This window comes from Aristolochia californica, unplaced genomic scaffold, assembly GCF_029961685.1.
Source record: "Aristolochia californica isolate CCGP_79_NKW_82.1479 unplaced genomic scaffold, dmAriCali1.0.hap1 SCAF_12, whole genome shotgun sequence".
Lineage (NCBI taxonomy): Eukaryota > Viridiplantae > Streptophyta > Magnoliopsida > Piperales > Aristolochiaceae > Aristolochia > Aristolochia californica.
Window position 1 is genome coordinate 17,106,766 of NW_027181793.1, and position 23,263 is coordinate 17,130,028.

The 23,263-nt window shown below is 39.8% G+C and overlaps 4 protein-coding genes across 4 annotated transcripts; 3 read left to right on the forward strand and 1 right to left on the reverse strand.

The window, feature by feature from the left end:
* Positions 1–1,398: 1,398 nt before the first annotated feature.
* Positions 1,399–6,232, forward strand: LOC137945801 (receptor protein-tyrosine kinase CEPR2-like). Its single transcript, XM_068791831.1, has 3 exons — positions 1,399–1,896; positions 3,143–5,769; positions 5,851–6,232. Exons 2-3 carry the CDS (start codon positions 3,219–3,221, stop codon positions 6,201–6,203), a joined length of 2,904 nt encoding a protein of 967 aa, XP_068647932.1. The 5' UTR covers positions 1,399–1,896; positions 3,143–3,218; the 3' UTR covers positions 6,204–6,232.
* Positions 6,233–7,022: 790 nt separating this feature from the next.
* LOC137946179 (putative pentatricopeptide repeat-containing protein At5g08310, mitochondrial) lies at positions 7,023–12,250 on the forward strand. Its single transcript, XM_068792390.1, has 3 exons — positions 7,023–9,998; positions 10,115–10,942; positions 11,960–12,250. Exon 1 carries the CDS (start codon positions 7,099–7,101, stop codon positions 9,688–9,690), a length of 2,592 nt encoding a protein of 863 aa, XP_068648491.1. The 5' UTR covers positions 7,023–7,098; the 3' UTR covers positions 9,691–9,998; positions 10,115–10,942; positions 11,960–12,250.
* A 220-nt stretch (positions 12,251–12,470) lies between these two features.
* LOC137946620 (receptor protein-tyrosine kinase CEPR2-like) lies at positions 12,471–14,357 on the forward strand. Its single transcript, XM_068792949.1, has 4 exons — positions 12,471–12,861; positions 12,964–13,071; positions 13,473–13,895; positions 13,963–14,357. Exons 1-4 carry the CDS (start codon positions 12,471–12,473, stop codon positions 14,355–14,357), a joined length of 1,317 nt encoding a protein of 438 aa, XP_068649050.1.
* Positions 14,358–17,588: 3,231 nt separating this feature from the next.
* Positions 17,589–19,932, reverse strand: LOC137946621 (serine/threonine-protein kinase-like protein CCR4). The gene has a single exon (XM_068792950.1). The coding sequence runs from the start codon at positions 19,930–19,932 to the stop codon at positions 17,656–17,658; it is 2,277 nt and encodes a 758-aa protein (XP_068649051.1). The 3' UTR covers positions 17,589–17,655.
* Between the last annotated feature and the right edge of the window lie 3,331 nt (positions 19,933–23,263).

Here is a 23,263-nt window from a genome sequence, read left to right on the forward strand (position 1 = left end):
TATTTTCTCGTTTTGGGACACTTACACTGGAAACTTTTTTCAGTGCACATGAACTTTGTCCATATTAACACCAAGTTTGAAGATGAAGTTTATGTAAATAAATAAAATGAATTTGAAATAGGAGACGAAGATGAACTTCAACTTTGTTGACTAACCCCCTTTTATGTGTTAGTTCATTATATGATACAACTTTATATGTGTGAGAGAAATGACTCACCCAAACTTGTTGCAACAAAATGGTTGGATTTGCCCTTTCAAGTTTCACCGGATGGTAGATGATACTTGATAGGGATGTTAAAACAGCAAACAAAAAAACAAAAAAAAAAAGTGAAATCAATGTCGAAAGCCAGTGTATTCTGATCAAATTACTTCCCTCCCACACCCACTCCCTCTCATCTACCAAATCCTTGACAAATCAATAACATATCTCTCAAGGTAACTTGAAAGAGAGTTGCAACTCCTTCAATTCTTTTTTTATTTTTTCTTTGGTTGGTTAGAATTAAGATCACCGGAGGTGGGTTTCTCATTAAAAATTTGTAACTCAGGGATTAAAAAAAAAAAAAAAGCTGAAGCAGAATTCCTCCTTCGTTGTCTACCGACAATCAGAGACAACAAACAAAAAAAAGAAAAATTGCAGTGTTGGGCCATTTGATGGAAAAGAACAGAAAAGATAACGTTTTCCAGGACACTGAGATTAAGCATTCACAGGGCAACGAAAACTGAGGAATATGCTCTGAATGAAGCAAAAGTGGGGGTGACATCATTGTTCCACTCAAACCCGTAATCTCCATTAAATCAGTCTTTAACTCTGGCCGAGGAGGATTGGCAAAATACGATTTTTTTATTTTTTTTTTCTGAAAATCTTCCCCAGTTGTTTGACAGACATTCCACTGGTTAGTGGGTAGGAAAGGGGCTTCCCAGCACCACTACCAGTAGCCTTTCAAACCCACAAAAGAAGAAGTAATTCACAAGAACTTCTCCGCACAAGCAACCCTTCCAGTACCTGTAACTTGTAAGAAACCTTAAAACCAGTTTCCGTCGGTGACTCTCGCTTTGCGGATGGACCCCACCGCCCTCCGCAACTTTTGGCTGAAATATTTTTTTATATATTAAAATTTAATTAGATTTTTAGAATCTTTTTTAATATTTATCCAAAGAATTTTATCGCCTCGGTTGAACCGGTGGTTGACGTCATCGTTTACAATGACGAACATACCCTTTGTCCGTTTCTGGAAGACTGTCCGGTCAACTCACCTTGACCAGATCAATAATTCAGCCTGAACGACACTAATACTAGTCACATCGTAGGGGTATAAATGTCTTTTTAAGAGTGTCTCGGAGTGAAAGACTAACGTCTCTCTAGCTTTCTCTTTCTAACCTCTCTGCTTTTGAGGTCTTCGATGCAAGCCTCGTTTCTTCTCCCTCGGCTTCCCTGCCCCTTCTCTTCTCCCGTGTAGCCGCTTCGATTCCCGTCCCTTGCATCGAGTGCACATTCCGGTTTCTTGAGCTGCACTTTCTTTTGCTCATCGGTTGACCAAATTCGGTGGCGATTTCGACGAGAACCAGCTCTGCTCCTCCTTCGCTGTGTGGATTCTTAATTTACAGTGGTCGAAAACGGTGGAGCATTTATTTGGGGATCTGCATCCTAAAACCGACACTAGATTGTGTTTTTTCCCCATGCTAGCAAGTTTTCTCGAGCTCATGTTGTAGATCTATTGTTTATTAGAGTTACTGGGGCGACGGAGAATCGATTCATCCTTAATGAGGCTCTAGTAGGCAGCTGAAGGTGTTCGAAGCTTTACACTCTAACAAGGTTTATTATTGAATGGAATCATTTGGGAGGTCTAGTTTCGATTGACAACTTATCAAATCTCCGACAGACGGAATACTCTCCGGGTAAGAGATCGTCATTCGTCAGCATGCATTCATCTAATATTTTTATTTTATTTTTTGTTATTTGTAAAGTTCAATTTAATAATCTTGTCTAATCTGATAAAGGCTGAATATTTTCTCTAGTTCCTTTTTGGTGTTGTCTTTCTACTGTTTTTGTTTCTATCTCATGGCATGGCTTTTAGTTTTTTTAACAAGCTGTAAACAGCAATGAGGAAACACCTAAAAATTCGTTAAGAAAGCCACGAAAATCGTTTTTTTAATCCCTCCGTCGGTTCCTCGGCATATCTCGACTGTTTTGTTTCTAGCTTCCGGATAAAATCCACTGATTGAATTAAAACTCGAAATGTTTCTCCGAGGGATATCGGATGCGTTACAGATAATGAGTGTGGGAAAACGGAAAGTACGGTGATTCATGTTTCTTGCATTCGCTTTCTTCGCGAAACGGAACGGATCGGTCAGAAGTCAGAAGCGATTTCCAAGATTTTCCTTCCTTTTCTAGGTTCGGCCAGCTGGAAATCGGAAAGGCGCAAAGCGGGGGCGGCCACTTATTCCGGATTATTTACTAGTAACCGAGATATTTACTGGCCCCGGGGTGTTCTGATACTGAAGAGGATCTGAGATCCGACTTCTGATCCGATATACTTACCCGATTACTCTGTCGGGACAAATAACGATTTCTGTTTTTCTCGCCGCTCATTGTTCGGAAGGGTAATCAAAGAGAAAAGAGAAGGAAGGAGGAAACAAGGAAGACTTTTCAGGAAAAAAGAAAAGAAGGGGAAAAAACACACGTCCTTGGATTTAATTCTCCTGCTGTACTTCTCTTATATTGGCTGGAATCTGGCCGAAATTGTGGCATCCGTCAATGTTAAATGACCAAATGAACCATTCAACTTCTATTATCCAAAGAAAAAAGTAAGCTGTTGAACTCATGGGCCTGTCGTGAGAGGTCCAGTTCATGCTGACAGGAAGCTGATGATCGTTATTTTCAGGGACTCAGGTTGGTGTTAGTACTGATAAACAAAATGAAAAATCTTCAGGTTGGGATTCCGTTGCCACGTACAACTTTCCTTCATCCTGCCGTTTTATTTATTTACTTTTTTTTTTTTTTTTTTTGTGTGTGTGTCATATGGTTGTTAGCTGAAATGGACCTCTGTTAGAAAATTAGTTGGGAATTTGTCCTCTAATGGTTCATCATCTGTTTTTAGTGAAAAAGCAGCTACTGACAGTTTCCCTTGTGCTTATCTTTCAGACCACTATTGAAGCTCAAGTGCCGCCGTGACAAATCAATCAGATTCTAATTGAAAGAGATCTGTGCTCCTCCTTCGATGGCGAACAGACAACTATCTCTCATTCTCTTGACGGCCCTATTTGTATTTCGTCTTGTCCTGCTTTCAGAGTCCATCGTAGTAGAGAAGCATGTCCTACTCCAATTCAAAGGACAGTTAAAAGACCCTTTCAGTGCCTTGGCCAACTGGGGAGATTCTAATACTCCTTGCAATTTCTCTGGTGTATCTTGTGATCCAGCTTCAGGCCAAATTACTGAGATCTCCCTCATGAAAAAGTCCCTCTCTGGGGAGCTGTATCCTTCCATTTTTCACCTCCCTCGGCTCACAAGGCTTGTTCTTTCATCCAATTCCATTTCGGGCAACCTGCCACTTGCATTAATGAATGCTACTGGTCTTCGAGAGCTTGATCTCTCAGATAATGATTTTGCTGGTGAAATTCCGGATTTATCAGCTTTGATAAACTTGGAGGTGCTTGACTTGTCACAGAATTACTTCTCAGGCGAGTTCCCAAGATGGGTTGGAGAATTATCTGGCTTGACTTCGATGGGCATTGCAGGGAATCCATTCAATGAGGGAGAGGTTCCAGCAAATATTGGGAAGTTGAAAAACTTAACTTTGGTTTATCTTGCAGACTGTAATTTCAGAGGAGAGATTCCTGACTCAATCTTCCAGTTAAGCTCTCTTCAGACTCTAGATTTTTCTACTAACAAGCTCTCCGGGATATTTCCAAAAGCCATTACAACTTTACGGAATCTTGTGAAGATTGAGCTCTATTCAAACAATTTCACTGGAGAAATCCCTCCAGAGTTTGCAAACCTCACTCTTTTGCGTGAGTTTGATATTTCTAAGAACCAAATGACAGGGACATTGCCACCTCAGTTAGGCAACCTGAAACACTTGGTAGTTTTCCAGTTGTACGAAAACTATTTAACAGGAGAGATTCCAAAAGGGTTTGGAGAATTGCAGAATCTTGTGGGGTTTTCTATTTACAAGAACCAATTTTCTGGAGAATTTCCTGAGAATTTTGGCAGATTCTCACCTCTTAGAAGTATAGACATATCAGAGAATCAGTTTTCAGGTGGTTTTCCAAAGTTCTTATGTGAAAGCAAGAAATTGCAGTTCTTGCTTGCATTGGACAACAATTTCTCAGGTGAACTGCCCGACACTTATGCTCACTGCAAGTCACTGGAGAGGCTGAGGATCAGTCAAAACAAATTATTTGGGAGGATTCCAGATGGAGTCTGGGGTCTACCTAAAGCCAAAATTATAGATTTTTCAGATAATCGTTTTGTTGGGGAAATAACTTCAGAGATTGAGATTTCGGCAAGCTTGAATCAGCTGCTTTTGCAAAACAATGGATTTTCTGGTGAGCTTCCAGTTGAACTAGGCAAAGTCATGCAGCTTCAGAAACTTATGGCCAGCTACAATTCTTTCTCTGGCAAGATACCGTCCGGAATTGGCAACCTTAACCAGTTATCATCTTTGCATTTAGACAGAAATTCATTAAGTGGGCCAATACCAACAGAACTCAGTCAATGCTCTAAGTTAGTAGATCTGAATTTAGCTGAGAATTCTCTGACTGGTCATATTCCTGAAAGGTTGGCTCTGTTGACTTCTTTGAACTCATTGAATCTGTCTGAAAACATGATTTCAGGATCAATTCCTGAGGATTTACAGATACTGAAGTTAAGCTTCATAGATTTCTCTGGTAACCAGTTATCTGGAAGAGTTCCTCCCCAACTTTTGATGATAGGAGGGGATCAAGCTTTTTCTGAGAATAACGGACTCTGTGCAGGCACAAAATTTGGAAGCTCAAGAAATTCTGTTATGAGAGTTTGCAATACAAGCCAGGAACAGAAGAAAAGCTTGAAAAGCAAAGTGTTTCTTGTCTGCATCATTTCCTTAGTGATGCTTTCTGTTCTGGCTGGATTGATTTTCGTGAGCTACCGCAGCTTCATACTTGATGAATCCGTTAAAGACAACAATCACAGTCATGATGCAGAAAAAAACCCAAATTGGAAACTTGAATCATTCCACCAGTCAGAGTTTGATGTGGAGGATATATGTAACTTGGAAGAGGAGAACTTGATCGGGAGTGGAGGTACAGGCAGAGTATATCGTTTGGCTTTAAAGAAGAGTGGTCACACATTTGCTGTAAAGCAATTATGGAAGGGAACTAACAAGAAGGTTTTGGCAGCAGAGATGGAGATTCTTGGAAAGATTAGACATCGAAATATTCTCAAGCTTTATGCTTTCCTGAGTAAGGGAGCATCAAATTTCCTTGTGTTTGAGTACATGACTAATGGAAATCTGTTCCAGTCCCTTCAGCGGGAAATCAAGGGTGGGCAACCAGAGCTGGGTTGGGTTCGGAGGTACAACATTGCAGTTGGAGCTGCAAAAGGGCTTTCTTATCTTCATCATGATTGCTCACCTGCAATTATCCACAGGGACATAAAATCTTCGAATATTTTACTTGATGAGGATTATGAAGCAAAGATTGCTGATTTTGGGATCGCAAAGATCGTGGAAGAATCTACAGCCTCCTCCGAGTCAAGCTGCTTTGCTGGTACTCATGGTTACATTGCTCCTGGTGAGTTGTATCATTTTTTACATTTGATGTTGCTATTCATGTCACAACACCTGTTTAACCTGTTTCTTTTTTTCCCACCAGAACTTGCTTATTCTCTCAAGGTGACAGAAAAGAGCGATGTCTACAGTTTTGGTGTTGTCCTGTTGGAGTTAGTAACAGGGAGAAGGCCGATAGAAGATGATTATGGAGAAGGAAAAGATATCGTCTATTGGGTTTCAACTTGTATTAATGACCGGAAAGATGCGGTTGGTGTTCTTGACAACCGAATTTGCAATTCTGCAGAGATGGACATGATCAAGGTCTTGAAGGTTGCAGTTCTTTGTACCACCAAGCTGCCTTCAGTTCGGCCTACAATGAGAGAAGTTGTAAAGATGCTTTTGGATGCTGATCCATGTGCTATTACACCGAGGGAGAAGATTACAAGTAAATGTTAATACTACTGTGTTTTCTTTCTCTTTTTCAATACCAGATATCATCTATGTTAGAGCAAACTGCTTTTCCTTCCCTTTTTGTTGATACTACTGGTAGCCTTCTGATCAATAGGGAAGAAGAAAGGAGGAAAGAAAATGCTTTTACTTGAGGCTCAAACCAGGGAGAAACCCAGAAGGAAAATTCTTCCTTCATTCCAGCAGTGACGGAAGAGGTTGAATATTTTGGCAAGAAAGAAGTTAGAAACGAAATCTTTTTTTAATTTTTATTTAATTTTTTTTGTTAATAAAATAAAAGATAGATTTTAACTTGTGATAAGTTACTAAATACTTAAAAAATTAAATTAATATAAGTTAATTAATTAAATACATAAATAATAATAAAAAATACTTACTTTTATAATATTAAAATAGTTAATCAAATTCTCACTCTTAAACTAGTAATTAAATATAATATTAACCATTATTAATTTATATAAAAAGATATATTATTATATAAAGTCAATCTATTAACTCTTAAGATAGTTGTATTTAAATTTTTTATTAATAAACTAAGATAGATTTAAATTAAAAAATGTTTTAAAAAATAAAATATATTTTATTAATTAAATATATAAAAATAAATAATTAAACTAATGCTTACTTTTATAATATCAAAATAGTTAATACATATCAGTATGGATTGATACATACTAATTCAATTCGGACTGTATAACACAGAGTGGAATTTTTTTTCAATTTTACCAACTTTTGTTCCTTACAGAGGTCACACAATCTACAAGAACATCATTTACTTTCTAGTCGCGAATGCCCTTTGCTCTGTTCTTATTTCTCAGTTCCGTTTTGGCCCCCTTGCGCAGCTGCTCTGATCAGTTCTCGTTTCATTTCTCTTCCGACTGGTATGAAATTCATCCGCTACCGTTGGAGCACTTTTCCTTCCTTTCGCAGAAAACAGTCCTATCCTCATGTAGACCCTTTTCTTGGTTTTATATCGAATACCTACTTCCATGTTCTGCTACACACACTAGTGTCTGCCTGTAAAGTCGCTTCTGATCCTGTTGCGGAACTCTCCTCATTCTTCTCTAAACACCCTTCTCTCAGGAATAACGCTCAAGACCTTCCAATTAACCTCACTCCAGGAATTGTAGAGCTTGTTTTAAAACGTCTGAGTAGCTGGAAACCTGCTTATGAGTTTTTCCTGTGGGCGTCACGGCAAGGCGGCTTCAAACACACTTGTTACACTTACAATGCCATGGCGGAAATCCTTGCTCGAGCTAAAAAAAAAGACCTTTTGAAATCCCTTTCCATGGATATGGTAAGCTCCAGCATCCAAAGCAGTCCTGGTGCGTTGGGATTTCTTATTCGCTGTTTGGGTATTCAAGGATTACTGGAAGAAGCCAATTATGTATTTGATCATGCAAAACTTTTGAATTGTGTACCAAATAGGTATACTTATAACTGCTTACTGGAGGCACTTGCGAAATGTGAAAGGGTTGACCTGGTGGAGTCGAGATTTAGAGAAATGATCGATTTGGGCCTAGAACCAGATAAGTATACTTTCACACCGCTCTTGCAGGCTTACTGTCACGGTGGTAATTTTGAAGAAGCTCAGAGCGTTTTCAATAAAATTTGTAATAATGATTGGATGGATGAATACGTATTTACAATACTGGTAGTTTCTTTTAGCAAGTGGGGTGATGTCGATAGAGCCTTTGAATTGATTAAAAGAATGGAGAATTTAAATATTAGATTGAACGAGAAAACATTTTACATCTTGATTCATGGTTTTTCACGGGAGAATAGAGTAGATGAAGCTCTCATTCTTTTCACCAGGATGAAGGAACTGGGTTTTAGTAAACATCTGTCACTTTATAGTGTGTTAATTGATGGGTTTTGTCGCCAGAAACAACTTGGGAAAGTGCTGACTTTGTATAATGAGATGAGAGAATCTGGCATTTCACCTGATGTCAGTGTTATTGTTACCCTGGTTAGTTTTTTTGGTGGGGAAGGAGAATGGGATTCAGTAAATAGGCTACTAGAGGAAACTGCAGCATTTTTGGATGAGAAGGATATAGTTTCCATTTACAATTCAATTCTACAGGGGCTTGTTAATAATAGTCTGGAAAATGAGGCCTCTTGTCTTATTCGTACTACAATGGGATCCAAGAAGTTAGATTCTGACCAATCTAAGCTTTGTAAATATGATGAGAAACTTAAAGCTATAATAAGTTGGCTTTCAAAGTTTAAGAAGGCTGGCATTCCAAATGCTTCATCTTTTAATATTGTGATTGATGCTCTATGCAAATCCAGTGAGTTGGATTTAGCCTTGGACCTTGCAAATTGCATGACTGAAATGGGTTGCACAGGAAATCTCTTGGTATATAACAATTTGATTGACAAACTATGTGAAAATGATAGACTGGAGGAAGCTGATGGCGTTCTTAGAAAAATGAAAGAAGCTGGATTCAAGCCCACACAGTTCACTTTCAATGCAATATTCGGTTGTCTCTGCAGAAGACAAAACTTGCCTGATGCACTAAATCTAATTAAAGAAATGAGACACCAGGGGCATGAACCATGGATAAAGCATTATTCTTTTCTTGTGAAACAACTTTGCTCATTTGGAAAGGTAGATGAAGCTTGTAATTTTTTACATGAAATGGTTGAAGTAGGGTTTCTTCCAAATCTTATTGCTTATTCATCAATAATGGATGGGTGGTGTAAGGTTGGAGACCTTGATCGAGCTTTGAACCTTTTCCTTGACATTTCTAGGAAGCACCATCTGCCTGATTTGGTTGCCCATAATGTTATTATAAGTGGGCTGTGCAAGTCAGGAAGGATGAATGAAGCTCAAGATATTTTCAATGAGATGTTGGAAAAAGGACTTGTGCCAAGTGTAGTTACCTACAACTTGCTGATAGATGGGTGGTGCAAAATTGGCAGGATTGAAGATGCTCTTCTTTATTCCTTAAAAATGGGGGATGCAGGAAGGCTGCCAACAGTAGTTACATACACGACTTTGATAGACGGGATGTGCAATTCCAAGCAACCAGATGAAGCTTTGGGGATGTGGGAAAAAATGAGGGAGAAACAATGTGTTCCAAACAGGATAACTTATTTAGCTTTGGTTAGTGGACTCTGCAAGTGTGATAGGACTGACGAAGCTCTAGGTTATTTCAACGAAATGGAAAGGGAGGGACATGAGCCCAATAGTTTTGTCTATATGGCACTGATAAATGCTTTTATTTCCAAGAAAAATCTGCCCATGGCTTTCAAGCTTTTGAAGGAGATGGTTCAGAAAGCAAAATGTCCAAATCCTTCTGATAAGAATTACCCTTTGTTAATTAATGCATTATTGAACTTGTATGAACACAGAGAAACTTCCCTGGATGTCAAGAAGCTTATTCAAGATGGCTGCATTCCTGATCTACATGATGTTGATGATCTTGCAAAGAATATGAAAAAGTTATTGGATGATCTTGGAGAAGTTTGAGCTTTGGAACAGAAGGCAGTCATTTTTTGAAGTAGGGTCTAATTGTTGGGTTGGTTAAATATGCCCAAACCTCATAGTTCTATTAAGAGACAATTTATCTCTGTTTAGATTACCCTCAAGTGTTACTGGGTGCGCTAAAATTGGGTTCTCCTGGCTGTTAAGTTTTAGGAGTTTTTTGAGAAACTCATGGACTTATTCAAGAGAACCGAAGCATGTTGGTATCATCTACCAACATCAACAAAATCAATTAAGCAGGGAGGAGAGTGGCTGATGGCAGTTAGTATGGTGTTGCTGACAATGGCTATCATGTAAGTTTTTCTACATTTTCTGGCTGTTGGTATTTGGTCTATTAGTTCCTTTGATTTATTGATAGTGACTTTATTCCCATGACCTGGTCTTCTAAGAACATGCTTGTTGCTTGCAGATACCTGTGCTTGTGTTAACAGTACCACTTTTTGGAGGAGCAGAATAGTGGAATGTTTAGCAGAGATCGTTCTACAGTTGGAAGGCCACTGGAGAAACTTTTCAATGAAACCCTATCCTTGGCCAGCACATACAAGGGGCTTCTCCACTGCCTCTTTTAGTCATAAAGAACCATTGGAAGGCTGTGGCCACTTTCTCTTCTCAAGTAAGCTGGCAGCCCCTAGCAGTGGGAACACTTAAACTAAACTTTGATGGTAGTTCACTTGGAAACATGCCCGGTATTGGAGAAGTGATTCAGGATCACGAGAGTTCCGTACTGTTAGCCTTTTCCAGCCCTATTAGATTGAGTGATTCAACTACTGATGAAGTAATGGCCCCTTCTGCAAGGAATCAAGCCCACTTGTTAATCACCAATGCCAAATGACCAAGTGAGCTGTTCAACTTCTACTATAGAAAAAGTGAGCTGTTAACCTCATGGGCCTGTTCTGAAAGGCCTAGTTAATGCTCACAGGAAGCTGATGATTTTCAGGGACTCAGGTTGGTGTAAGGTCTGATAAAACAAAAGAAAAAAATCTTCTGGTTGAGATTCTGTAGCCACACGCAACTTGCCTTCATCTTGCCTTTTTTTTTTGTGTGTGTGTGTGTGTCAGATTGTTGTTATCTGAAATGGACTTCTGTCAGAAAACAGTTGGAAAATCTTTCTTTAATGGGTCATCAGCTGTATTTAGTGAGAAAGCAACTACTGGGAGTTTCCCTTCTGCTTATCTTATGGATCAGTTTTAAAGCTCCGATGCTGTTATGCTTCACCAAGTTCCACCAAGACCAATCAGTAAGATTCTAATTGAAAGAGATTTTTGCTCCTTCTTTAATGAGATAAACACGACTCTCTCTGAATCTGTTAATGATCCTATTTGTATTTTGCCTTGTCCTGCTTTCAGCCTCCCTTGTAGTAGAGAAGCATGTCCTCCTCCAATTAAAAAAATAACAATTAAAAGTCCCTTTCAGTGCCTTAGACAACTGAGGAGATTTTAATTCTTCTTGCAACTCCAGTGTATCTTGTGATCCAGTATCTGGCCAAGTGATTGAGATCTCCCTCATGAGAAAGTGACACAGCATAGCGGTTTAAATTCAAGGAATAACAAGTTGAAATTCTTCCTTTAGAGTGTGGATAATCTATTTCAGCAACAACTAAGAAAACTAATTTAATGGGTAAAACATGAAGGATAAACAGTAGGGTTTCTGAAGCTATTAAGAAAAATAACAACCAGAGAAAATGAAACACAAAGGATAAGTTTATTCGAGAAAGAACAAAACCAGAACCTTATTCAATAACAAATGAGTAATTCCTATGTTATATATGAAGGTCTTATAGGTATACAAATCAACAAAATGGGAAACTTCTATGCTATCCATTCGAGGAAATAAATTCTAATTTTACTCGATCTAATTTTAGTAGCTAGAAAATTAACTCAATACAGGAAACAAGTTCAAATATGTAGAGTTGCTAACTTTAAATTTCCCTTATATGGAAATAAAAACCTGCATTAAAAACAGGAAACTACTACTTAAAAGAATTTCTAATTGAAGCTTCTAACCAAAACAGCAAGTTGTGAAGTAATAGTTTTCATAAAAAAAAACTGTTATTATTCAGAAAACTTCTAATTTCAGCAAGATTCAAATAGGAATTGCAAATCAGTGAGACTCTTTTTAATTTAGGACCTTCAATTTTTGAAACTTGAGTTGAAAATAGGAAATTCAGGCCTTTATAAATTGAGTTTTCTTCTTCCTTCTTCTTTTATAAATAGAAGAGACTTGGGTTAATCTCTTGTCTTTAAATATTTTTCAGCTAAATCTTCCACATTAAGGTGTGTGCACCGAAAGTCCTCTCTTGGGAGCAATCTCATTCCATTTTTGGGCCTCTTTCATCCAATTCCATATTGGGCAATCTCCCTCTTGCATTAATGGATGCTACTAGTCTCCAAGAGCTTGATCACTCAGATAACAGTTTTGCTGGCTGGATTTATCAGTTTTGATAAACTTGGAGGTGGTTGACTTGTCACAGAATTACTTCTCGGGCGAGTACTCAAGATGGGTTGGAAAATTATCTGGCTTGACTTCGTTGGGCCTTGCAGGGAATATCTTCAATGACGGAGTGGTTCTAGTGAATACTGAGAAATTGAAGAACTTTACTTTGATTTACTGGCAGACTAGTTTCAGTGGAGAGATTCCCGACTTAATCTTCCAGTTAGGCTCTGTTCGAACTCTAGATTTCTACGAATAAGCTCTTGGGAAAATTCCCGAAGGCCATTATACCTTTATGAAATATTGTGAAGATTTAACTCTATTCCAACAATTTCATGGGAGAAATCCCTCCAGAGTTTGCAAACTTCACTCATTTATGTGAGATTGATATTTCCAAGAACCAAATGACATGGACATTGCCACTTCTGTTTGGCATCCTGAAACACTTGGCATTTGTCCAGTTGTATGAAAACTATTTTACAGGAGAGATTCCAAAAGGATTTGGGAAACTGCAGAATCTTGTGGTATTTCTTATTTACGAGAACCAATTTTCTGGAGAATTTCCTGAGAATCTTGGCAGATTCTCGATTCTTGGAACTATAGACATATCAAAGAATCAGTTTTCAGATGGATTTCTGAAGTTCTTATATGAAAGCAACAAGTTGCAGTTCTTGCTTGCATTGGACAACAATATCTCAGGTGAATTGTCTCACACTTGTGCTAATTGTAAGTCACTGGAGAGGCTCAGTATCAGCCAAAAAAAATTATTTGGGAGCGTTCCAGATGGAGTCTGGGTTTGACATGAAGCCAAAACTATAGATTTTTCAGATAACCATTTTGTTGGGGGCATAACTTCAGAGATTGAGATTTCTGCTAGCTTGAATCTGCTGCTTTTGCAAAACAATGAATTTTCTGGTGATCTTCCAGTTGAACATGGTAAAGTCGTACTAGCTTCAGGAACTTTAGACAGCAACAATTCTTTCTCTGGCAAGATACCTTCCAAAATCGGAAACCTTAACAAGTTTCATCTTTGCATTTGGACAGAAATTCATTAAGTGGGGCAATAGCACCAGAACTCAGTCAATGCTCTAAATTGGTAGACCTGAATCTAGCTGACAAATCTCTGATATTTCTGAAAAGTTGTCTTTATTGAATTCTTTGAACTCTTTGAATCTGTCTGAAAACATGCTTTCAGGCTCAATTCCTGAGGATTTGCAGATGTTGAAGTTATGCTTAATAGATTTCTCTAGCAACCACTTATCAGGAAGAGTTCCTTCTCAACTTTTGATGGTAGGAAGAGACTAAGCTTTTTTCTGAGAATAATGGACTTTGTGCAGACACAAAATTTGGATGCCCAATATATTCTGATATGAGTATTTACAATAGAAGCCAAGAATGGAAGAAAAACATGCAAAGCAAAGTGGTTCTTGTCTGCATCGTTTCCTTTGTGATGGTTTTTTATCTTGCCGGGTTGATTTTCATGAGCTACCACAGCTTCATGCTTGATGTATCCCTTAAGGACAACGATCCTGGACATGATCCAGAAAAAAAGACCCAAGCTGGAAACTTAATTCTTTCCATCAGACAGTTTGTTGTGGAGGATATACATAACTTGGACGAGGAGAACTTGATCAGGAGTGGAGGTGCTGGCAGAGTATATCGTCTACCTTCAAAGATGAGTGGTAGCACATTTACTGTGAAGCAATTATTTAAGGGAACTGACAGAAAGGTTTTGGCAGCAGAGATGGAGACTCTTGGAAGTATTAGACATCAAAATATTCTCTCAAGTTTTATGCTTTCTTAAGTAAAGAGCATGTAAGTTCACAGTGTATGAATACATGACTAATGGAAATCTGTTCCAAGCTCTTCAGTGGCAAATCAGGACTGGGCAGCCAGAGCTGGATCGGAGGTATAACATTGCAGTTGGAGCTGCAAAAGGGCTTTCTTATCTTCACAATGATTGCTCACTTGCAATTATCCACAGGGACAAAAATTCTTCCAGTATTTTACTTGATGAGAATTATGAACCAAAATTGCTGATTTTGGGATTGCAAAGATCATGCAAGAATCTTCTGTATCCTCAGAGTCAAGCTGCTTTGCTGGTCGTTATGATTGCACTCCCCAGGTGTGTTCTACCTGTGGTTACATTTTATGTTGCAATTCATGTCAAACCTGTGTTAGTCTGCTTGATTCTTCCACCAGAACCTGCATATTTCCTCTAGGCGACGAAACAGAGTGACGTCTACAGTTTTGGTGTTGTCATGTTGGATTAGCAACAGGGCAAAGGCTGATAGAAAATGATTGTGGCAAAGGCAAAGATGCTGTCTATTGGGTTTCAACTTGAACTAATGACTGAAAAGATGTCCTTGGTGTTCTTTTTTATTTTTAAACGAGTCCTTGGTGTTCTTGACAAGCGGATTCATGCTTCTTCTTCTGAGGACGTGATCAAAGTCTTGTAGGTTGCAGTTCTTCGTACCACCATGCTGCCTTCAGTTCGCCCAACTCTGAGAGTTGTAAAAGATGCTTTTGGATGCTGATCCTTGTGGTATTACACCAAGGGAGAAGATAACAAATGTTAATGGTGAGTTCCTTTCTCATTTTCAATACCAGATAGATCACAGAGTAAATATTAGTAGTGTGGTTCTTTCTCAATTTCAGCACCTGATATCTATGTTAGTGTGCATGGCTTTTCCTTCCCTTTGTTGATAGTAAATTTCTTCAACGTGGTGATAGGATTCATGATCATTTTGTTCGATTGTGCTAGGTGTTAGGAATTAAACACTAATTCAATACTAACGGTGAACAATAATAATCGCAGAAGAAGAAACAACCAAGCACGAATACACGATATTTATATAGGTTCGCCTCAAGGTGAGATTACATCTTGTCTTTCGCTGTTGCCATCATTCACTATGATGAAGAAGAAGTTTATAAGAGAAAATCGCACACACCATTCTTGGTGCATTTTTTTCTAACCTCTCTCATGCCCAAACTCATGAACATGTATAAACCTTGATAAAGGTGCTCCCAAAATACTAGGAGAAAACTAGGGCAACCAAATATAAGTGTAAAATTTTCAAACTACCCGTAATAAAACAACAATCAATATATTGTGGACCTTTTGTGTTGCCTTTGCATAAGGCGTTAATTAGATTCTACAACTTAACACCAAGAATTAATATATTTTGTATAGGAAGAAGAAAGGAGAAAATAACCTCTTACATTGCCTCAAGATTTGGTAAACTCAAGGCGAGTTAGAGGAAACTTACCTAGAATAGAAGGGGCAAGTCTAATTAGGGATGGGCATTGGGTTAGATTCCATGGGGAACCCAACTTGACCCAATCCAAAAATCTTTCGTTCCCCCATGGGTCGAGGACAAGGTGGAAAAACTGACCCATTGGGTTTTGGGTTGGGACGGGTTTTCCCAAACCCAATCAAGGGGGACAAGATGAGGATATGAAATGGGATAGGGACCGGTCAAGGATAGGTCTGGTTCACAGGGATGAGTTGGGTTTAAGGGGACATGGTTGCAAGGATAGTGATTGTGTCAGGCTCGGGTTTGACGTTTTGAGTTTTTTTTCAGGTTTAGGTTTTAGTGTAAGTTTCATGTTTAGGAGTAGATCAAGCCACTATTAAACATAAATTTTATAACTTTATTATAATAAATAGAAGGTAATAAACATGTACCAACAAATAAGATTTTTAAAAACTAAAATAATATTTTACAAAATATTTTTTAATTAAAAAATATTAAATCAATAATGAGAGATTTTTAATTAGAATACATGAAGATTTTTTTAGAATAATCTGATAAATTTTTTACTTAAGTCAAAATTGGCTTTTTTATAATTATTTTTAATTGTTGGGTATTTTTTAATTAAAATTTTCATATTGGTTAGCTTACTACCGTCTCCTTTCGTTCGAAGCTCAGGTGAAGTTTATCCCTTATCCCGGTGCATTGGGATGTTGCTGATTTGGGCAAAAACATTAGTAGCAGTAATAATAGAAACTATATATAGGACAAAATAAATAAGTATATTCACATTAACTAGCATGTCAAATAATAAAAAAAAAACATGCATAAACAATCCAAATTAGGGACCATCTCAAGATACCTAATACAATATTAATTCCTAGTCTTTGGACAGATAATTAATTGTAAGTGGTACTCTCAACATAATGATCAAATACTAACAATTAGTTCTGTCAAACATTAATCTTTATTTCACATGAAAAATCTCTATAATTGTCACACATTTATCATCACATGCATGTTGTTGATTTGGCCAAATTGTGTCTTCATTTGGACCGAGCATAGTTTGCATAAATAACTCCGCACAAACATCTATGTATTTTTAGTCAAATTAATCTATACTATAGAGTTACTTTGGCAACTTGTAGCTTCAATCAATTTGATTAAAATACTAGACCAATTACATAAAAACAATAGGAATTTTCACAATTGAAAAAACAACTTAAATATGCACATTATACAACTATATGTGCATGCTTAAAATATTCATACGAATGGAAATTACATAAAAAACAGATTCTGTAATTTCTGTAATTTAATATATATGAAATTTTTATCCAATGAGAACACATGAATGGCGAGAGGAACAATGGTTATCTCCGCTTAAATGAAAATCTTGCGCGCTAGTTCGAATCCCCATGTGCAAAAACAAATTGATTTTGAGAAGTGAGTAGGCTCACCCAAGTTGACTCATTATTTCAAATAAAACTTAACCTAAGTTTCAAAAAAATTTATTATTTTTTATTTCCTACGTGCATTGGAGGTAGTCTTCTACCTCCAGCCACACATAGAGGGGATGTTTTAACTTCGTCCCTTGGCCCTCCGACGGCAACGACGACGGCGGCCGATGCACAACGCCGGATAGCAGATCTCCGCAGAGGCCCGACAATTGAAACCGAGCTTTCTAGGAAATGTCACCTTATTTGAGAAATCATAATAATCTAACAACAATAACCGCTCTGATACCACTTGTTAGAATAACTACAATCTTTAAATTCGAATCTAGAATTTGCATTATGCCAGAAGATTAGGATTCAGGATATGGGATAAATACATGGATCCATTCCGAACAATTGTCTTTCTGTTGCGAATTACTACTACGAACAGATGAATAGTTTTTTTATCTTCCTCTACTAAATCACCTTTATTCCACTTCGGGACCGTCGTCACCCTTCCGGATGGGGAGAAGATAAACCGTGTTTGGATTTAGTTTATTGGGACCACAACCATAATATTCTATTTATATCGTTTAATTAGGGTTCTTATAATTCCCTAATTAAGATAATATGGGTATCTACTCAATTGACCCATATCTTACCAAAATTAGACGTCTTAATTTCGACCCATTCTATTAAATAGTAAATATAATTAAATAATTAAATATATTGCCCAAACTAAATTAAGAAAAATGAGTTTACTAACAAAACAAAATGTACATATGCACGGAGAGAATATCGTGCAATTTGCACCTGTGGTCGGTCTCCGGCTAAGGGGAAGAGTCGGACATGGAGGTCGGAGACAACGGCGGCACCGTGACACACACAGTCAGGGCCTTCTCCAAACCCGCAACGATCTCCTGCATGGAAGGTCGATGTCGACCCTCCAGCCTGACGCAGTCGGCGGCGAGGTATCCTACATAAGCAACGGCCTCGATCTCGTACGGTGTGGGGGGCGGGACACGGGGATCCAAGACGCGGTGGATCTCGTCGGAGACAATGTAGGGGACGGCGTAGTCGACGACGTTCCTGGGCGAGCCGTCGACGCGATGGATGGCCTTCCGACCCGTGAGCAGCTCCAGGAGCAGCACGCCGAAGCTGTAAACGTCGCTCTTGCTGGTTAGTATCTGCCGGCGGTAGTACTCCGGGTCGATGTAACCGACGGTCCCCGCCGCCCTCATCGACAGGTGTGACCGGTCCTCCTCCTCGCCAGGACCCATGAGGGACAGCCCGAAGTCGGCCACCTTGGCCGTCCATCCCTCGTCCAGCAAGATGTTCGACGACTTGATGTCCCGGTGGATCACCGGTGGCACCACATACGTGTGCAGGTACTCGATCCCGCGTGCCGCATCAATGGCCACCTTCATCCGCAGGGTCCACGCCATCAACGGCGAACGTTCAAGCTTGTGAAGGTGATCGTGCAGCGAGCCGTTGGCCACGAACTCGTACACCAGCACCTGCTCCTGCTGCTCCTCGCAGAATCCCAGGAGCTGGACCAGGTTCTTGTGGTTCACACGTGAGAGCTGGGCCAGCTCCGACACGAACGCCTGGTCCGTCTCCGGCCTTTCCCCCGGCTCCGATCGCTTGATAGCCACGTCCCGCCCGTCCGGCAGCGTCGCCCGATACACGGACCCGAACCCCCCGGAGCCCGCCAGGTGGGCCTCCGAGAAGCCGCCTGTTACCTCCGCCAGCACGTGCAATGGGAACTCCTCCAGCCGTTCCAGTGGGGAACGTGTACCGTACAGGGAGCGGATGGAGCCGGCCGGTGGGGCCTCCTCGTCCAACCGACCGGAGTCGTGAACCCGGCTGCAGCTCTTCTGGAAGCAGAACCGGAGGATCAGAAAATAAGCTGTAACCGCGAGAGCTACCGTCGAACCCACAGTCCCCACCACCAGAAAAGAGAAGTTGGCCCTGGACATCTGCCGGCGGCCTGACCCGGACGGCGCCGGCGGAGGAAGTGGTTCCTTTACGGGCTTACACGGCAGGCAGATGACTCCGGCAGGGCAGAGATTCTGGGTATCCGGCAAGGAGGAGCATTGACATGCGGTGGTCCTGCAGGCACCGGGGAGCACCCGGTCGAAGACCTTGTAATAATTCTTATTATCAAACGCCAACATTTGACTTCCCCAGCAGATTAAAGAGTAATTATACGCTAAGACGCCGCAGAACACGCCTCCCCGCCCCTGGATTGCCACAAACTCCTCTCTCTCGAGGCCCTCCGGCAGTCGGAAATCCTCCCCCCAGCACACCGCCGTCCCGTTCAAACGTAGGGCGCAGCTCCGGTTACCGCCCGACGCCAAAGCCTGAAATTCCCCCGATGGAGGGGACCCTCCAACTGGTCCCCAGCATTGCAACCTCCCCTCTAATGAAATCGAGCACGCGTGGCGCAATCCAGCAGCCACTGCACTGTAATTCCCCGGAGGAGAAGTGGCAATGATCTCTCTATCGGATCCCAAACACTGAATATTGCCGTTATGGGACAAGCCGCAAACGAAGTCTCCCCCGACGGCGATCCCCGAGAGGTTCCGGATGTCGGGCGCGTCGAAACTCGGCCATTGCCAGCACTCGAGGCGGCCGGTTTCATTCACGACTCCACACAGATGAGTGGCACCCGCTGCTAGCTCATCCAGAGCGGGCCCCGAGTAAATCCTCTTGCTAGTCCTATCAGTACGATCACCTCTTCTCCGAAATGCGAGGACTGTACCGTTGTCGGTGAATCTCCAGCACCGGATAGAAGAATTCGAGAACATGTTGCCAGGCACGACATGGGCGCATACGAATCCCGCTCCGCCGGCAACGGCCAAAAGAGGAATGCCCGGAAGGGAGATTGGGATGGATACCCAGTCGGGAGAACTCGTACAATTAAGGTAAGATTGACTGTTACTAGAAGGGATGAGAGCACAGATGATCGTATGATTATCGGTGTGAGAGATTGCTACTGTTGAGAGAAAAGAGCACGTTACAGGAAGAAAGGCAATGGAGAAGAAGAAGAAAGAGAGGATAGAAGCCCCAGAAAGAACCGACAGAAAAGGGCGAGCAAGATCCATGAAATTAATCGAGAGCTAATTGAACAGGAGAATTTCATCGTAGCAGAGATGCCCGAGAGAGCGGGAGAGGGGAACACTCGGGGCGGCTGGGGGGTTTGGATTTGATTATTCTTGATGCTGGCCGGGGCTTTTAAGAGGGGAAAAATGCAGACGCGGCTTGGAGTGAGAAGGTGAGGAAAGAGAGCAGCGTAAGGACCAAAGACCAAGTCCGTTGAATTTCATGAAGAAGAATGGAGTCAAAATTACACTGTTTAGATTGAAGAGTTTTCAATGGGCTTCCCAAGCCTTCTTCTATTCACGGGCCATCAGCTTTGGGCTAAACTACTCTGGTGTCAACTCTAACTCCATCATCTAAATATTTAATAATTAATCAGAATTTCTAGACTTGTAAAAATAAAATATTTATAAATATTTAACAATTAATCAGAATTTCTAGACTTGTAAAAATAAAATATTTATAAATATTTAATAATTAATCAGAATTTCTATAGACTTTGGAAATTACTCTTGTACTTAGAAGTCTTCCGATCCTCTTTGGCGATTGGTCCTTGATGGTCTGTCACAAGATAGGATAGAGTTTACTCGAGGATTGGTGTGACCTTCTCAACATGTGCTTATATAAAGTCTAGTTGCTTATAAACCTATCTAATTTTAAAGAGGAATCCTCATTTCTCTCTATTGTCCAATACTCAAACTCAAACTTTAGCACCTCGAACAATTGAATTTGATCCCAGTTATGACACCCAACAAATGGGATCCATGAAACCCAATTTTCATTAAAAAAAAAAGTTTGTTGGAAGATAAGGGGTGGTAGTGGTGTACTTGTAATTTTATTTATTTCCTTTATTTTATTATTTTTTGCCCTTAGCTTAAAGGATATTTATGTAATATTCATCTTTTAAGTTATTATATAAAGGCCAAAGGGGAGCATTAGCACTTCACTTCTAAACCCTAAGCATTCAATCCTTCTCTTCAAAACTCGAGTTCTCCTCTCCTTCTTTCAACTTACTCTCAACTCCAGCATTCAACTCACCTTCTCTTCCAAGTGTTTATTCAAATCAAATAAGATGGAGTTCAAATATTTTTGAATTAAGAAAGAATAAAAAAAGTTAAGTGAAATCTCAAGAGACCTTGATCAACTTAGAGGATCTTCTAAAGAATTACACTTTCCTTCTATAACTCTTAAACCAACTAGTATTCAACTTACAACCGTTTACTTCCTTTTTTTTGCCTTAAATCTTTTTAGGTAAGTAAATCCAGAAACCAACTCCACATAGAAGGCCTCCAACATGAAAAAGAAACAAGATATGTGTTGGAAGACATCCCGAAGTGGCGTCTAAGTAAATACCTCCTCCAAATCAAGGAGGTGGCAAATGAGGTAATTAAAAAGACTTCTCATAAGGATGGCCCAAGGGTGTAAATAAAGAAAGATGATGTATGTTTATTTACGTATTTTTTTTTACAAAGCTTATAACCCTAAGGGTATTCTAGTCATTGTAAACCTCATTCCATAAGTACAAATAGAAGTTCAAACCATGGGGAAGAGCATTAAAGTCTCTCCTCTTGGCATAAATTCATCCCTAGCATATTCTCTCTTTTCCCAAGATCTTTCTCCATCTCTCACTCTAGTCGTCTTTCTCCTTCTCTTCTCTTCTTCTTTCCTCCTCTCTTTTCTTCTCCCTTTCTTCCTCCTCTCTTCCTTCACCATCTTGATCGAGGTTCTTTATCATGGGATCCTAAATCCAACAATATATCTTCCTAAAAAAAACTTCCTTGTAACAATTCAATGAACCTTCATGAGTTCAAAAAAGCTTGAACCAGAACTTCAGCGGTAACCTTCAATCTTAAAAAAATTCAACACATGTATGCATAGCCTTTTGATCATAAAATACTAAGGATAAAGGAAGTGAATAACACGAGTTCATTCAAAAAGTTATTAACCAAAACTCACAACAACATCAACATGAAAAATTGATCCTTTTTTTTGAAGAGAGCGTAGATTGAACGTACCAAAAACAACCATGCATAAGCTAATACTTAAGATGAAATAGCTCTAAAATTTTAGAATGAATCATGCTCAGTAATCATCCTCCTTTGTGAGATATACGCCAATTATCATCTCAAGCAAAAAAAAATAAGGAGAAAACTTATCTTTTATGAGCCAAAAAATATTCAAGATCAATCCTTTTTTCAACACCACAACTCCACCAAGAAGATTGATGGAAGAACTTGATTAACCAGAAACATAAACTCGGGATCCTAAACCCATAGCTCTGATACCATGTTGGATTTAGAATCCCATGATGACAAATCTATTCCATGGTTTGAAATTGCCCTTTTTACCGATGTGTCTGGAATCCGGTAAAAAGAGGATCGCTATTCTGTAGAAATAGTTGAAAGATGAAAAACAAGGAGTGATTAGGTTAGAATTACTGTGAAAAAGAAAAAAAATACTCCAGATTTGAAGAAATAAGAAATAGGAATGGTGGAGATGAAAATTTCAAACATTATGGATAACGTATAAAGGCAACGAGTGGTCTCTGAAGTTAGAATATTCAGGGGGGGGAAATGGCAGTTTCCGTGTTGAGGCACTAACACTGGAATTTGTTTTCCAATACACTTGAATTTGTCTACACTAACACCCAAGGATGAGTTGAAGTTGAATCAATTCATCGCCTACTTCATTCAGTGACTTCTCTCTCCTAGCTTGATCTACAACTTCTGCCTTAAATAATTTCTGCCTCACAATTTCTGCAATGAGAAATGGCAATGGAGCATCAAATGTTGGATGGTATCATCTTTATGAGAGCATACATGAGAGCATAGTGGGCAAAACCTGCAAGGGGTGGTATTGCCTCTTCGCATAAGATTGTCCACCGTGAGCATTTTTGGGGGACCAATGTCTTTCAGGCAATAGAGTTGATGCGGGGAGGGTGTGGCTCGAGCTTGCCAGTGATGAGCAGAGGTAGGTAAATGAGACAGACAAATTTCCACTGCTATTAGGTACCCAGATGAGCTTATCCGGAGTAGTGGATCTAATATCAATTTCCTGCAAGTCTAATAAGAGCTGAAGGGGTCATCGTAAAAAGAAATTACAACATCCAAGAGAGGTCCAACAGTCCTCAACCATGGCATTTTGGGAGGAACAAATGGGGAGGAGAGGAGAGTATGATATGCTCCATTCCAATAGTTTCGCCATCGCCTGCAAAATTGATCCCAGTACGAAAAGGACATGATCAACGTATAGAGAGCGCCAAAGAGGCAAGAGACGTCGCTTGTCCCCACCACTGATCCACCATCTTCCTTCCAAGCAGAGATTCCTGGCCACCAT

Excerpts from the sequence above, each read along its gene's own strand:
- LOC137945801 (XM_068791831.1), top strand. The coding sequence starts at position 3,219 with ATGGCGAACAGACAACTATCTCTCATTCTCTTGACGGCCCTATTTGTA. Across the intron at positions 5,770-5,850 it reads TCATGGTTACATTGCTCCTG|AACTTGCTTATTCTCTCAAG; the intron begins GTGAGTTGTATC and ends TTTTCCCACCAG.
- LOC137946179 (XM_068792390.1), top strand. The coding sequence starts at position 7,099 with ATGAAATTCATCCGCTACCGTTGGAGCACTTTTCCTTCCTTTCGCAGA.
- LOC137946620 (XM_068792949.1), top strand. The coding sequence starts at position 12,471 with ATGGGAGAAATCCCTCCAGAGTTTGCAAACTTCACTCATTTATGTGAG. Across the intron at positions 12,862-12,963 it reads GTCTCACACTTGTGCTAATT|ATAACCATTTTGTTGGGGGC; the intron begins GTAAGTCACTGG and ends TAGATTTTTCAG. Across the intron at positions 13,896-13,962 it reads AGAGATGGAGACTCTTGGAA|TGTATGAATACATGACTAAT; the intron begins GTATTAGACATC and ends GTAAGTTCACAG.
- LOC137946621 (XM_068792950.1), bottom strand. The coding sequence starts at position 19,932 with ATGGATCTTGCTCGCCCTTTTCTGTCGGTTCTTTCTGGGGCTTCTATC.